The sequence below is a fragment of the Oryzias melastigma genome, linkage group LG7 (assembly GCF_002922805.2).
Source record: "Oryzias melastigma strain HK-1 linkage group LG7, ASM292280v2, whole genome shotgun sequence".
Classification (NCBI taxonomy): Eukaryota; Metazoa; Chordata; class Actinopteri; order Beloniformes; family Adrianichthyidae; genus Oryzias; species Oryzias melastigma.
In genome coordinates this window covers 13,297,285-13,312,218 of record NC_050518.1, presented here as the reverse complement: position 1 = coordinate 13,312,218, position 14,934 = coordinate 13,297,285, and the positions used below count along the sequence as shown (strand labels likewise).

Here is a 14,934-nt window from a genome sequence, read left to right as displayed (position 1 = left end):
CTGGGTTGAAAAGTTCCATTTCTAAAGTTCTAAGAATTTAGTTTTAGTGAGTTCAAAAAACGTTTATCCTGTTCAGCCCACGACCTAAGGTGTGTTTTGGATTTTGGCCCCCTTTGTGATTGAGTTCGACACCCCTGCTCTAAACTCTCACAAGTTGAAAGTAAAGGGTGTTGTAAAAAGTTGTCTTCTTTACTTCCTAACTGCAGGTGGAGTCTGGCTTTTTCCAAGAGAGTGATGTCAAGACTGTGGGGAAGTCCATCAGGGATCGTGTGGCTCTGATAAAATGGAGACGAGGGAGAACAGTGTCTTCTGCAGTAACAGTGGAACAGGGTGAAGAAGGACCCAAGACCGCAAAGGCACCACCTGAGAACATGTCTGGGCCGCCCCAAATCGGACAACCTCTATTGCTGGAACCAGAGGAGCCAGAGGCAGACCAACATAGCCGGCTGCATAACCTAACAGGCAGTACCAACTCAGTGACATGTAAGACAGTCAGATCATACCCACCCAAAATAATGACCTTAATCTTTTCCTTTTTGGAGTGCATAATTTAGTGTCTCTCTGCAGCAGGTGGCACACTTGACAGCGGCATGGGTTCCACCGTGTTCTCAGACTCGTACAGCAGCCAGCAGAGTGTCCCCTACCCATCACTTCTGGAACCGGTTACCATGGCAGCACAGCAGGTCTGTTTCTGGAGCTTACCCACCCTGCTGCTCCATGTGCTTACAGTTATTAAGTTACGCATCCAAATTTCAAACCAGCTGTTAAAACACCTCACCTCTGACCTGATCAAACATCATTTTCCCCACACTTGAAATGAGCTGAACACACTTCAGAATATGCTGCACACACTTTTTTGCTAATTCAAAAATTGAGACAACTTTGTTTGTGTTCATTTCTTGATGTTTTCCTTTTGTTCGAGTACATTCAAGTAATGCTTTGTTTTTGGGTTGATCCATTATCAGTGCCAGAGTGGCAACCCTTTCTCAACAGACCGACCCCGCTCATGTGAAAGAGTCCTAGGAGCAGCACTGAGTCCAACTCTCAGGACTCGGTTGGGAAGTGGAGAACGCAGAGGAAGTGCTCCTGTCATTGACACGCAGAACCACATAGCTCACCTTCAAGCTCTCGTTCCGCCCTGGAGGGCAATCAGTCCCACTCCCATGGTGATGGAGAACGAGTCTGAAGCTGAAGTTGGATTTCTGTCCCCGACTTCTCCCCCATTGCTTTTAGTTTCCCCAGTATCTCCACCCTCTGAGATTCGCCGCTTCAGTGATGTCTGCGTTGGCTTAAAATCAGAGGCCACTGAGGAAATGACTCTTCCCGTCTCACATGGACGTAGACATTCTGACATTGGCAGTCTCCTGAGTCTAACCTCCAATAACAAACCCCACTGTGCCATTCATAAAACCCCCATGTGCCAGGCCTGCATCTCTTTGCTTCAGTTGAGATCTCAAGAGGGGAACTCTCGGCTCTCTCCTACTGCCCTACCAATGCATCACTGCCCATGTGACCTCAGGCGCCAGCCTTCTTCTGGACAGACAAAATGTTTAAATGACTATTTAGATTTCTCCATGCTGCAGCAGTCGCTTTTCAACATCATCAGCCGTAAGGCATCTCCTTGTAACTCTACACACCTCCAAGCTTCACACCTGGGCTCCTCGATGGCCCCAAAGCAATTTGGTGACAGAGACTGTAGCCTAAAGAGTCCAACCCTGTGTGGAAGGCTGTCTAAAAGTCAAGAAACTCTCCTGGAGTCTGAGGACAAATGCTGTTCCAGAAAGCAGCAAGCTACCACTGCTGTGGGTGTGGTAGGTCATTGATCCAAACAAGCTGCTTTGGGCTCTTCTAATGAAGCCAGTGCCTGTTTTTAGACCTCTCCTGACCTGTAGGAAATGCAGCTTTGTTCCGCATGAAGCTTGGAAAGTCTCCTGCCCTATGTCTTAGTCTCGCTGCCTTCGTAGGCTTCCAGCACTGACCATCTTTCAAATCATAAACCTAATACTTCAAGAGGTGAATGGTAAAAACAACCGAGTCTTTCTCCTTTGATTAACCCTAACCAAACCTTTCTACAACTGACCTTGAATTTAACATTTCCCTTTGCTTTCTAGGCTAATGCAGCAGCTGTGCTTTCCTTAGTTTGCAACCAATAGGGAGGCCTGTTGCTAAAAGGGAAAAGGGCAACAATCCAATTTCCATCCTTTACTTTTCCTCAGCTCCTATTTTGAAGCAAATGTTTCATTTTCTTTTTAAATTTTGCTCTCATTACTTGCTTTCATGTGGGATGACATCATGTTGGATGCAAATTTTGTCACGTGCCAGTTTTTCTTCTTTTTCTGTAAAGTGTGTAATTTTAAAGTGCGTTTCCTCTGCCCTCCCTTTTTCAGGCCAGTACTGTGTGTCACCAGAATCAGCCATCATCTGTTCAGGCCCCGCCCACTTCCACCACAGTAATGGACACGCAGCAGCAGAACCTTCAACCAGGCCACAGCTACCCAGCTGCTTTACATCCTCACCAAGCAGCTCCAGCCGCTCTGTGCTCCATGAACATCCAGCAGCAAATGCAGCCTGCAGCACAGAGCTACCAAGGACACCAACAGCAGGACGCTGCGGGCTCGTTGACTTTCCCTTTGCAAATTCAGCAAACTTTTCAGAACTCGGTGGTGTCGAGCCAGCAGCAATCTCAATCTCCATCAGGATATTCTACATCAGTGCAGCCTCAGATCGTAGCAAGCACCCTGTCAGCACAGCAGCCAGCACAAAGCTGCCCCCCTGTATCACCTGCTCAAACCATACCAACCCAAGTCCTGTGTCAACCAGTACACCCTCCTTGCACATCACAGCAGGCCCAAGCCTCATTTCAGCTGCTCAGTCAGCAGCCTGCTCAGAGCTCTTCCACACCCGGACTTTATGCTCAACAAATACCCATCCAGCAGGAGCACCAACAACCTTTACCAAACGCCCAGTTAGGTATTCACCAAGCACCAGATGCTGGACAGGCCTATCCACCACAGAACCCAGAAACTCTGCATCAAATGGAACAACCAGCAGCCCACTCATCTCAAAATCCACAGTGTCACCTACAGAAACAATTGCTCACATCTGCTCCTCAGCAGCACTATCAACAGCTCACACAGCCTGCAGCCCCAGTACAAGAGGTATCTCACCCTCAGCCTCATTCTATAGCAATTCCAGTGGTCCAAGTTGCTGCAGAACATCCAGGATACCATATGAAAAGTCTACCTGATTCTGCATCTCAGAACTACATACAACAGACTGGCCAGAACTTTCCAGCTTCTTCCCAGCAAACCCCTCAGAATGTGAGTGCTTGGTGTGTTCTCTACAAGGCACAATGCCATCAAATGAATGATGCTGTTCACACGTCTTTACAGTTTTTTGGCTAGTTTGGAGTTTAGTTAATATTTTAGTTTAATGTTACTTATTTTGTCAAAATTAGACACATTTTCCATTTTTTTTTTTGCTAATTTAGCATTTTGCTAATATTTTAGCAAGCTTTCAGCATCATTTGTAGCCATCAGCTTTGGCATCTTCAGTGGCCACATTCAGCTTACATCTTTTGCATTATCTCAGGTAATGCTAGTTTACATTTAATACAGGCTTAAATTTGTAATACTGCAGGTTCTCATTTGTTCAGGAACTTTAGACTGGGTGCAGACTCGAGCATAGACTGTATAAACCTATTTTGACCAATTTCCTTTTTTTACTATTACAGTTTGCTCAAGACCAACAAAGCTTTGGACAAAATTTCAGCACGTCTGTTTCTAGTGCAACAATCCAGGTGCTTCCTCCACAGACTGCTGTTCACCAACAACTTCCACCTCTGCAGCTCCCACCATCACACCAGGTAACAACAACAATCTGTATGCATGCCCTCTGTTGGTGTCATAATTGTCTTTTATACCTTTCCCTCCACTCCTGCCTTTCACTATACTGTATTTAAAAAATCTTGAATGCTCTTTCGTATTTTTACGAGAGAGTATTGGGGCCAGTTTACTAACAAAAAAATGTTGGAATTATGACTCGAGTCTCGTAAGTTTATGAGAAACAAGTATCGGGTAAATTACAAGAAAAAAGTCGTATATTTATGATTGTAACAGTCATAGGTTTAATTTCGACTTCTGTTTTAAAGTCGTAAATTTACGAGAGTCATAATTTAACGAGAAGAACCAAAGTTGTCTGTTTATTGGAGCTATGCTTGAAGATGAAAGACGTGAAGCATCTTGTGAAACTTTATTTCCAGATCGATGTCAAAAATAAAGAAAACCCTGAACATTTTGGCAACTCATTATCAAATTTTTATCAGAAAGGCAGACTTTCCAGGGTTCGGTGTCTGTAATGTGGAGTTTCATATGTGAAATGAAGAGCTCAGAGATGGGCATTCGCAGGACTGCCACTTTATTCTACCCTTTCAATTCACACACCCAGAAGCCCATTCGTCACCTTGCGTCATGTCTCTGTCGTGCGCAGAAGAAACACCAAAGGAGAATGTGAACCGCGTTACATACGCCTCCTTCTCCAAATGAAACGTCCCGTTTCAACACAGGACAGCAAAGAGGAATGAAATGATCTGTTACGTTACCACAAGAACATTGAAAATTCTGAAAAACCAGGTCTCTTCAAACGATAGCAGTACACAGATTTGGAGGAGATCTTTTCTTCTGTGGAGGAAGAAATACCTGGGAGTGGGCAGCTGCGGGGATATCCGGGCTCTGCAGAGATCCTGCAAGGCGCCAATCAATAAATAAAACATTAACAAACTGTAAATCAAACAAAGAAGCTTCCAAACATTTTTATTGTTGTAAACATTGAGTTTATCTGTTCAAACCCAAGACGTTTTTTATAGTAGTCGATTTGCTGCTGTGCACGGCGTTCGCTCGCTGGACTGTAGGCTCATTTTGACTTTAATACCATAAATTTCTGAGAGGAAAAAAAACTACCGGGAGTAAATTTTTCAAGATTTAAAATGGTAAAGTTGAGAAAAAAATTGTAAATTTACGAGATATAAATTTGTATACTTTCGAGGAAAAAAAAATAAATTTGAGATTCAAAGTTGTAAGTTTGAGAAAAATAGTAAATATTTTAGATTAAAAGTCATATATTTTCGAGAAAAAAATAGTAAATTTACAAGATTTAAAGTTGTAAATTTACGACTTTTAATTTTGTAATATTAAATTTTTTCCCTATTTTTTGATGGCCTTAATACTCCTTATAGTCCTAATAGTCCTTTTTTGTTCTTCTTTCTAGATTGTGATCTTCCTTTTTCTTCCTGTTTGATTTCCTTCTCAGTATCCCACAGTCCAGGTGATGACGGCTGTGGCAGACTGTGAATCCTCCTATCTTCACACCTGCACCGCTCCTCACCCTTCAGTCTCCCCTTCTTATAATCCCGTTTTCCTTGCTCCCGGATTTACACATTCTGTGACTCCCTCTGTCTCCCCCATTTCCCCTCTGCACAACGAAAGTCTATTTGTTTCGCCCAACCCTGCATCTCTGTTACCATCCCCCACACCTGTGCTGGGCGGAATGGAACCCACATCCCCACAACTCCTTGCTTCTATGCAGCAGACTAGATTGGAGACTTTCCATGCTCAATCCACATTCCTATCAGCACCAACCACCCACCCCACAGACACACGCATTCCTCCCTGCAAGAACACGCACCCTCCCACAAGTGGCAACAGCCACCCTCAGCTGCAGGTAAACAGGACAGCAGCAATCAAACACATTCAGTCATGTGCAAAAACACTTTATATATAGTCCTCTGAGCTTATGTGTAAAAACACATTTAAGAATCATTTTTTATCAGGTCTCAAGCAACAATACGACTTCTTATCAAGGAAACCAAAAGAAATGGTTGATAATGCTTTGCACTAAAGCATCTTAATATGAGAAAACCTTTAACATAAGTTAAATGTCTTGTCTACTTCAAAAACACGATTACACTGTAATTAAAGTAGTCTGCTACACAAATGTTTCAAAAGCTCTGTGCTTTTGTTTTGTTGCCACAAGTGCTGATGCTGCATCACTGATAGAATTTTATTATATTATTTGGCTTTTTTAAAGCTTCCCCTATTCTGCTTCCTCTGGTTTTAAGTAGCTTGGTTGCTTCTTTTTTCCTGGGCTTTGATGCTCTGCACCAAGTGAGGTGACGCAGCATTTAGCAGAAATACCTTAGGCAGTCTTTTAATAGCTGTGGTGGAATGATGCTGCTTCAGGCTTGTTTTGCAGCCACAAAACAGCGCCTGGTCACCTTGCAGCAGCCGAGATGACCATGAACTGCGGTGTTCAAGAAGCGCACATATATAAGTTTAGCTGTCCAACAACGACAGTCTGTTCAAAACTGGGTCATGCGACAAATCTAGAGGACATCAGGAAGGTTTACATCAGTAAAGCTGACAGAAGAACGATCATAACACACTTTGTAGACCAAATCAAAGCCACAATGGCCGTTAAAAATTTGGCCAGAAATATTTAATAACCATAGAGGATAAGAAGTTAGGTATATTACGTTTTTTTATTATAAAAACAACTTTTGACACAGTTAATTTACTCTTATGGAAATTGAGGGCTTAGCATCATGTTTTACCACTTAACTAGGAATACTCAGAATGTTAATACATGTGAGATGCCTCAAGGTTTTGTCCTTCATTTGAACTTATTCATTTTATCTAGTAACTAACAAAGTTATGAGTTTTTTAAGTATGCATTTGTGCAGATGATGCATGTGTTTACTGTTCTGCGAAATCTTAGGAATGTTTTCTGAAAAAGTAACACAAAAAGAAACTATTCAACATCAGTAAATTATCCTTCAACTTAGTACAACAATGTTTATTTTCCTTAGTAACTGAAATAATTATATTCAGAATCTATTTAGAATGAGAGACAGCCAGTGTGATGTCAGGAGCAAAAAAGCTGTTAAAGTCCAGGGTACGAACTAAAGCAGGGGTGTCCAAATCCAGACCTCGAGACCTGGTCTCCTGCTGGTTTTCCAGAAACCCTGCCTTATCTGCTGCTGATTACCTGGATCAGGTGTGTTTATCCAATAAGAAGCTTCAGTGGCAGGTTGGTAAGAAAACATGTAGGACACCGGCCCTCGTGGCCTGGAGTTGGACACCTCTGAACTAAAGCAAACGTATGTCATGGAGGTGAGTTTAGGGAATAACTGCAATGGTGAAATAATTGCTTAGTTTTTGCATTTTAAGATAATTGTCTTTATCTTGAGTTAAAATTCATTAGGTCTTATTTAATTTAAGGACGTAGCTCTAAAGTTTTACATCGGTTGCTTGTACTGGTATTCAAATAAAACTAATGTTTTTTGGAGTGTTGTAGTTATAAAGTGGTTTGAAATTTTATTTTTAAATATCACAGACAAATTAAATATTATAAAAATGTCCTATTTTGATTAATTGGTTAGATGCTACCGCTCAATAAGAAAGCGGTGATATTATGCAGTTTCTCTTACAGCAGGTTCCTCAGAACTCCCAAATATCCTGTGCTTACCTCCACTTTACTTCCACAGGCTGCAGTCTTAGCTACGCAGAACAGCACGGAGCTGCACACAGACACCATGGCTACTCAGCTGGACATGAACTCGTGCCAGCTGCCCTCACAGAGTCAAGTCCAGAGCCAGATTCCTCTGCTGCAGTCCTCTGACTCTCAGAGACCATCGCCCGTCTCTGCCAGCTCCACCGTTCCTCCTCAGAAGAAGCTCAGCTCTGTTGCAGGATCTGGGAGTCAAGGCCTAACAGAAGCCATCAAAGAGGTAAAAATACAAGGTTTATTCTTTTTTTTTATTATTATTCGGTTACAAAAACTGCAATGAACTGATATCATTTTTAAGCTAGCTTCTTCTTTTAGTTTGTCTATATATAATTTAAAATAGTACAATATACTCCTTTGTTTACATGTTTTCTGTGGGATATCTACAGGATCAAGCAGCAGAAAAACAAACTGGAGGACAGAGCTATGACAGGTACATGCTTGCTTTCCTTCAACCTTAATCTTGAAAACAAAAATGAAGCCAAATTTAAACACATTCTTAACAAATGTCTGATCGTATACAAGTTTGGAAAAATTCAAGTAACATTCTTCAGAGCTTTTGAGTGTGCATTAGTCTCTTCTTAAACCTGCTCAAATGCTTTTGTTCTCTTCTTTAAAAATTGATTTAGAAAACCTTTTTGTTTTCTTACTGATTAAATTCTGGCGTTGATTAATTAAACAACCTTAATATTTAAAGACGAGCTCATGTCTCGTTTGACATGTTTTTTTTAAGCTCAGTTCTTCTCCAATATAGTGGAAAACATTGACTTTTTTGAATGATATCGGTTCGAGAAAAACACTCAGCTGTGTTTAATTGTCGCAGCAGAACTTGGTCCTTGCCAAATATTTGACACTAGGCCTTCTGTGTTTAAAAGTTCAGCTCGTAAGTTCTTATCTCGACTATCTCACTCTGGGAATTTCCCACATTAAGCGAATTTGGGGCATGTTCTAACTGACTTGTTGCCATGCGAGTCTCTGATTACTTCATCGTCTTGAAACCACATCTTTGCAAACCAAGCATTCGGTGTTGAGCTATTCAGCAGTAACTGATTGTTATTCCTGCTTCTTGTTCCCAAAATCAGTGTCAACTCCGATGCCACATCAGGCAAGGAGATGAGTGACGGCTATGAAGGGACACACGGAGGCAAAGTGGACGGAAAAGTCCGCAAACATCACCGCAGGTCCATGCGAACGCGGTCGCGACAGGAAAAAATTACCAGACCGAAGCTCAGCATGCTCAACGTGAGTGATGAAAACACATGTAAAAGAAAAATTCAATGTAGACTCAAATGTATTTTTAATGTTTGCACTTGCTGCAGGTGTGCAACACTGGAGATAAGATGGTGGAGTGTCAGCTGGAGACTCACAACCACAAAATGGTCACCTTCAAATTTGATCTGGATGGAGACGCACCTGAAGAGATTGCAACCTACATGGTATGAGCAGATGTGATGCTGCTACTTCTGCAGCTGCACGTGTTTTTGAAGTCTTCTGCCTGAGATTCCGTCTTACTGCCAACAACTCCCTGCAGGTTTCAGCTGCATTGCAGCATCACGAGTAGTTCCGTTTCTCTTGTAATTCAGTCTGGGCATGACCTTCGAGAAATAAAGTTTCAAGGAATATGATAAATATAAGTATTGTCTGCATTTTGGACAATTTTTTTTTATTTGCAGGAGCAATCACTTAAACTGCAATATTTTAATGTTTTTGTCTTTAGACTCCTACGTTTTTGTACACATTTATTTTTTTGAGCTCAACCAACAACGCTGTAAATCAAAACTCTAATAAATGGTTACATTTTTTTTTTTTTTACTGTCCTCAGGTGGAGAATGATTTCATTTTGCCCCTTGAAAAAGAGGTCTTCATTGAACAGCTGAAGGAAATAGTGGAGAAAGCTGAGGACATGCTCAGCGAGGACACGGAAGGAGAGAGGACCTCCGACTATGGATGCAGCCCTAAACAGAGTGAAGGAGCTGGAGTTCTGTCAACAGAGGTGAGGAGGAACGTGTTGACAATTGATGGCTGCAGTGGTGCAATCGGTCTGCCTTGATACGCATCACGCTGGCACTCTCGAGATGACTTTGTTTGCAACGCTGCCAAAACTAGCGCTCTTGCTGATGTGACATTTTCCTCTAAATGAATTTATACCTTTTAGCTTCTTGGCTGGTTGAGGAAACCTTTTTAAAAGTCTATAGAATTGATGCACACACATCCACTCAATGTGATAATCTACGCTTTTCTTTTAAAGCTTTCAGAACCCAGCACTCCACAGTTTGTGTACCAGCAAAATGGTAAGTTATTTCCACCACGGCAGAAAAAAAACTGTTAAATGTTAAAGTTTCCTTTTACCTCTCTTACTCATCTTAGTATTTTTAGTCCATCAATGTTAACTTTTCTGTTTCCTCAACAGTCCTCCACACTGGCAAACGCTGGTTTATCATCTGCCCTGTGGCTGAAACGCCACTTTCCTGCAAAGAAGTTCCCTCTTTGCAGGACAAAGAGGGAACTTCATCACACCCCTCTACTGCTCAGGGTATGCTCCACACTGTAACTGAATCTTTTGGATAAAGTTAGCTGTCAAAGTATATTTTATGTAAAATTATTGCACTTTAAAAGCCAATGTTGGTTTGAAAAAATGTTGGACAATGCTGCATAAGAGCAACTTTGCTTAAACAGAAATAAGATGTTTGATTTTTACCCTAATTGACTGAAGTAGATTTTAATTAATCAAACCATATTATTTGTTTTAAAGTTCTCGTATTTTTGTCGTTTCTCCAGAGCATGAAGATTCAACTGAAAACACAGCTGCAGTAGCAGAGTCTGTCAAAGCCTCCAAAAGTTCGCCTCCCTCCTCGGTTTCCACCTCACTTCAACTTTCCAACCAAAATATTAGCCAGTCCCAGGTCCAGCAGACCCAGCCCTGTGTAGCACAGCATGCTGCTTCAGGGAGCACCACCTTCAACAATTCCCTTCCTGCTGAAGAACCCATCATGTCTATTTTGCCTGAAATGCCGTGCTGCGCTATCGTGCCGCCGGGCTCGTTGGATGTTCAGGCTGTCGACAGAGCGATGGCCGCTCAGACAAATTCACCGAATCAGAAGAGTAGTCCCTCTGCAGAAATGCCTCCTCAGCTCCAGCAGTCCGTGGTCCTGCAGCAGCCTTATCCCACGTCCATGCAGGCGGGAACGGTCACGTCCCAGCCTCAGAGTCCTGCACATCAGAGCTCGCAGTCGTCGAGCCAGCAGCAGAGTGGGGGGCAAGGCGAGTCGGACAGCGAAGGGCCGCGCAGAGTGGAATTTGTGGACCGGACCATCAAAACTCTGGACGAGAAGCTGCGGAACCTGTTATACCAGGAGCACGCTCCCGCTCAGTCCTCCAACAACCCGTCTGAGCCTCAGGCCTCCAGCTCAGAAGGGCTGAGCTCACCGCAAGTTTCAGAGGGGCAGAACACAGAGGGACCTCTTGAAAAGAAAAAGATGGAGCCACTGGTGAGAGGAGATCTTGTATTTATCAAATAACACATTTATAGTGATATCTGCAAAATAACTTTCAAATTAAGGAAGGCATTTGGTGTGTTTAAATACTACAAAGTCATCTTCAGTTATGGCTCATACATGAGAGGATCACTAGCCGTAAAGGACTGAATCATGGTGTTTGCAATGTATTAAAATAGTCTCCTCCCTTGCACGAGTACGTGTGCACACTCTGCTCCTTCTCTGTTAGCCACAGATTCCTGAGCGCACAGATGGCGTGGGTGCATCAAATGACTCCGCTTTGGCAGGTAGGAAGCTGTATTTATGCGGCGTCCATATCACCATCTAATACAATCGAACAGTTTGACCACATTTCAGTTTGTTGCTTCATTGCTTCCTAAGCTCCCAAAGGTGATTCGAACGGAAGAGATGTGGGTGACAGTTGCAGTTTATTCAGCTCCAAGAGCCGTTTTCAAGTAAGATTTCACCCGTTCAGAATTAAATTTGGCCAAAAGAAAACACCTCTGACTCAAAAAAAAATGTCAAATGTATTTCAGTGTGTGACGTCTGCCTTCCAGATCATCCCCACTCCACAAGATGTCATATGCCCTTCAGAGAAAAGGACCAGCTCATGCAGCTCCCCTGCACCCTCTAGTGGTTCTGCTGGCTCCTACACCAGAACCAAGGCAGACCATGACAACGTAGGAACATCCAAGCCTCACAGCGGCAACCGTTTCTCTGCTCCACCAAACTTCTATCAAGCTGCTTCCACTTCTGACACCACCACACGCCTGCCTCCCCGAGCCCAGTCTATCGACAGCCATCAGCACCACCAGGTGTCTCACCTGGACTCTGACTCTGCTGAAGAGGAGAGCTCCGCCCATCCAGCTCATGCTCTTTCTGAGCACAGTGGCAGCGACCTCATGAAGAGGGCGGTTGCCTTCTTACGACGTTCTGGCCGCCACAAACCAGAACAGAGCTCTGAATCCGCCAGCAGAAAATCTGTGGCAGTGAACGGCCACGCCTCTTCACCCCCAACAGGACACACCCACTCATCTTACATCAGCAGCGACAACGACTCAGAGTTTGAAGATGCTGATATGAAGAAGGAGCTACAGAAACTTAGAGAAAAGTAAAGTATCTTCTGTCTATTAACTTTGTTTAGTGTTTTTGTTAAATCCTGCTGCAATATACTAAATCATTTTAGTCTTTTTGAACAATATTTGCTTGTTTTGGTGCAATAATTATTGTATATTTAGCCCCAGTATAATAAAAAAACACAAAATCTGAAGTATCTGATTCTTTAACACATGACCTAGACAGATGTATTTGTTTTCTTTCGGTCCAAAAGAAAACGTTAATATATACCCTGAATTCAGTCTTAATAGTTTGTGTGCATCACTGACTTGTCAGACAATTTCCCCTTTTTTTCTCTTCTTGCATTTTCTCTCTAGACACATGAAGGAGATCTCTGAGCTTCAGGCATTTCAAAGGAGTGAGATTGAGCGTCTGTACAAGGAGCTAGGAAAAACTCTGCCTCCTAATCTCAGCCTGCTACATGCTGTTCCACCATCTGGTCGAAGACGGAGAACCAGCAAGCACAGGCTGAAAGCTGGAAAACTGCTCAATCCGATGGTGCAGCAGCTGAGAAATAATCTCAACGCTTCCAGTGCTGAAAAGAAAGGTGAGTGTGGTGAAGATACAAAGATTTGTTTAATTGTAGTGCTTGTTTAGTCCAAAAAGACACTGGAGCAAAAGAATATTAGTCAAAAGTATTTCTTTTTTTTTCATCTAGGTGAGAGCGCTGGTGGTTCATCCAGTTCCCCAGCTCGAAGTTCTCTTCTATCAGATGGTTCTGCTCATTCCAGTGGCAGCTCCAGCTCCAGCAATCAGCCTAACGCTGTTCAGGAACAGGTCCACACCCAGCAGCCCTGTTCCCTGAAGGGCTCCTTTTCCTCTGACAACATCTACGCTGGGCATCATGGAGATAGAGTGGCTAACCCTGGTCAAGGTACCCTTCAACGTTAAAGTTCATGCAATGTGTGACATGATGGATCATGAGGACTACAAAAAAATCACCTTAAAGATGCAATCAGTATTTAAGCGGCAGAGCACATTTCACAAATAAAAGGTTAAACTGTTTAGTTCAAATTCCAAATTTTTTTGAACTTTGAACAATATTACTGCTATGACTTTGATGGACACAATTTACATTTTTAACAAAATAAAATGTAGTCTCTAACAGCAGTGACAAAAATGACAGCATGAGGTTTTGAAGTTTTTTGCACATTTTTTAAGACTTTTTGGAAAATTCAATTTTTTTTGTCTGGAGCTTTTCGTAGTTTTGTTGCACATAGTTATTATCTAAGAACTCTTAAATTCCAAACAAGTGTTTCTTTCACACACCTAAATTACAGTTAAACAACATTTTTGACTGGTGATAAAACTATATATAGTATATGCATGTGTGGTCTTCCAGTTTGTCATTTCATTTTTCATAAAAAAAAAACATTTCCAGCACCAAAATGTCTGCAGGTTCTGTGATCTTATCACCCACCAAACAGTTTTAAGGACTGTTTTTGATTGGTGGATTCATGGCGCATTTATTGTGTCATTTTAGATATTTTTTTTCTTTTTAAATCACCTGTCATTTTGTATTCCTTGCTCAGACATTATTGTGAGGCCATCTTAACCACCCCTAAATCTTTAAACTAAAGTCTTATATTCTTGTCATTCATCAATAAAACATATTTTTAAATAATTCAGACATCCACATAAGCTTCAGCAAACAGCCAAAAATGTGGTGGTTTGTGCATGTTCCCTCCCTCATCCCTGCCTTCTTCCTTTCCTCTGTAATTGCTAACAAAAGGGGGTTGGGGGCAAACTTCCAACTTTTTTTAGGTAACAGTTAGAAGAGCTGACCCAAATACTATTTATGAGAAGCGATTGTTCTTTGTCTTAATGTTGTGTAACAAACCGAATTCTGTTGAGGAAGCAGCCAAACATTGAACTTCCTTCATCACTTCTCTGCAGGCTTAATGCAGCCAGGCTGGGACTTTAGATATTTAAATATAAAAAAACAGCATAATTAAAATTTGAGATAATCTACTGTAGATAATATGTACAAGTTAATATTGAAGTTTTTTATTAATAGAAATCCTTAAAGAAGATTTCTGATCCGTTATTGGCCTGCAGTGACACCCCCCCCCTCCATCTAAGTCACACAGAAATGTCCTTCTATATCCTTTTGTTGGTGCATTGAATGGTGGGGGTTCTCATTCCAGTCTCTGTGCTTTTTTACAATTGGTCTTTCTTGTTTCTTTCTCTTCTTCCCTCTTATATTCATTTTCACAGGCTGGACGGTTTACCACCAAACGTCAGAGAGAGTCACCTATAAATCTAGTAGCAAACCACGCACTAGATTCCTCAGTGGACCTGTGTCTCTGTCCATCTGTTTGTATTTGTTCTTTTCTATTCCCCTTCCACCCATACTCATACTCTTTTTCTTAAATTCTGTTTTTTTTCCTCCTAAATACTCTTCAGTGTATATTACAATCCTGACAGGCCTCACCTGACATCTTCACCCACTATCTTTATTTTTGTCTCTGCCACTCTCACTTTACCTCAAACTCCAAAATGTTATGTTTATATGTCAAGTTTATATAAACATGTTGTTTTCTAACAGCCAAAGGGTCTCATTACATGCATATATGACATAGTCAAACTGACGAATGCTGGTTCACATCACCAAAGGGGAAAAGTATACAATTATAATTATAATGGATAAATAATGTTAGTATTTATTTTTTTTCCTTAATACATAGATGCATTTGTCTAAATCTACATCGGCCACGCTTTTGAAGCATCATCGAATTGTAGTGGGTCTCAGTGCGAACAAATA

General features: G+C 41.9%; 1 protein-coding gene across 8 annotated transcripts in view; it reads left to right on the top strand.

The window, feature by feature from the left end:
* The window catches only part of LOC112158762 (serine/threonine-protein kinase WNK2), a 35,200-nt gene that overhangs the window by 14,441 nt on the left and 5,825 nt on the right, over positions 1 to 14,934 (top strand). For 2 of the 8 annotated variants that reach the window (XM_024292283.2, XM_024292282.2), the window contains exons 8-27: positions 207 to 483; positions 568 to 683; positions 966 to 1,811; positions 2,388 to 3,320; positions 3,734 to 3,865; positions 5,308 to 5,718; positions 7,541 to 7,783; positions 7,950 to 7,993; positions 8,643 to 8,802; positions 8,880 to 8,996; positions 9,383 to 9,553; positions 9,809 to 9,851; positions 9,971 to 10,093; positions 10,339 to 11,048; positions 11,284 to 11,341; positions 11,436 to 11,509; positions 11,591 to 12,165; positions 12,488 to 12,717; positions 12,829 to 13,044; positions 14,388 to 14,486. In XM_024292283.2, coding sequence (XP_024148051.1) covers positions 207 to 483; positions 568 to 683; positions 966 to 1,811; positions 2,388 to 3,320; positions 3,734 to 3,865; positions 5,308 to 5,718; positions 7,541 to 7,783; positions 7,950 to 7,993; positions 8,643 to 8,802; positions 8,880 to 8,996; positions 9,383 to 9,553; positions 9,809 to 9,851; positions 9,971 to 10,093; positions 10,339 to 11,048; positions 11,284 to 11,341; positions 11,436 to 11,509; positions 11,591 to 12,165; positions 12,488 to 12,717; positions 12,829 to 13,044; positions 14,388 to 14,486 — 5,578 coding nt within the window. The remainder of the gene's footprint in view (positions 1 to 206; positions 484 to 567; positions 684 to 965; positions 1,812 to 2,387; positions 3,321 to 3,733; positions 3,866 to 5,307; positions 5,719 to 7,540; positions 7,784 to 7,949; positions 7,994 to 8,642; positions 8,803 to 8,879; positions 8,997 to 9,382; positions 9,554 to 9,808; positions 9,852 to 9,970; positions 10,094 to 10,338; positions 11,049 to 11,283; positions 11,342 to 11,435; positions 11,510 to 11,590; positions 12,166 to 12,487; positions 12,718 to 12,828; positions 13,045 to 14,387; positions 14,487 to 14,934) is intronic. The other 6 variants (XM_024292284.2, XM_024292286.2, XM_024292288.2 and 3 more) reach the window with 6 other exon arrangements.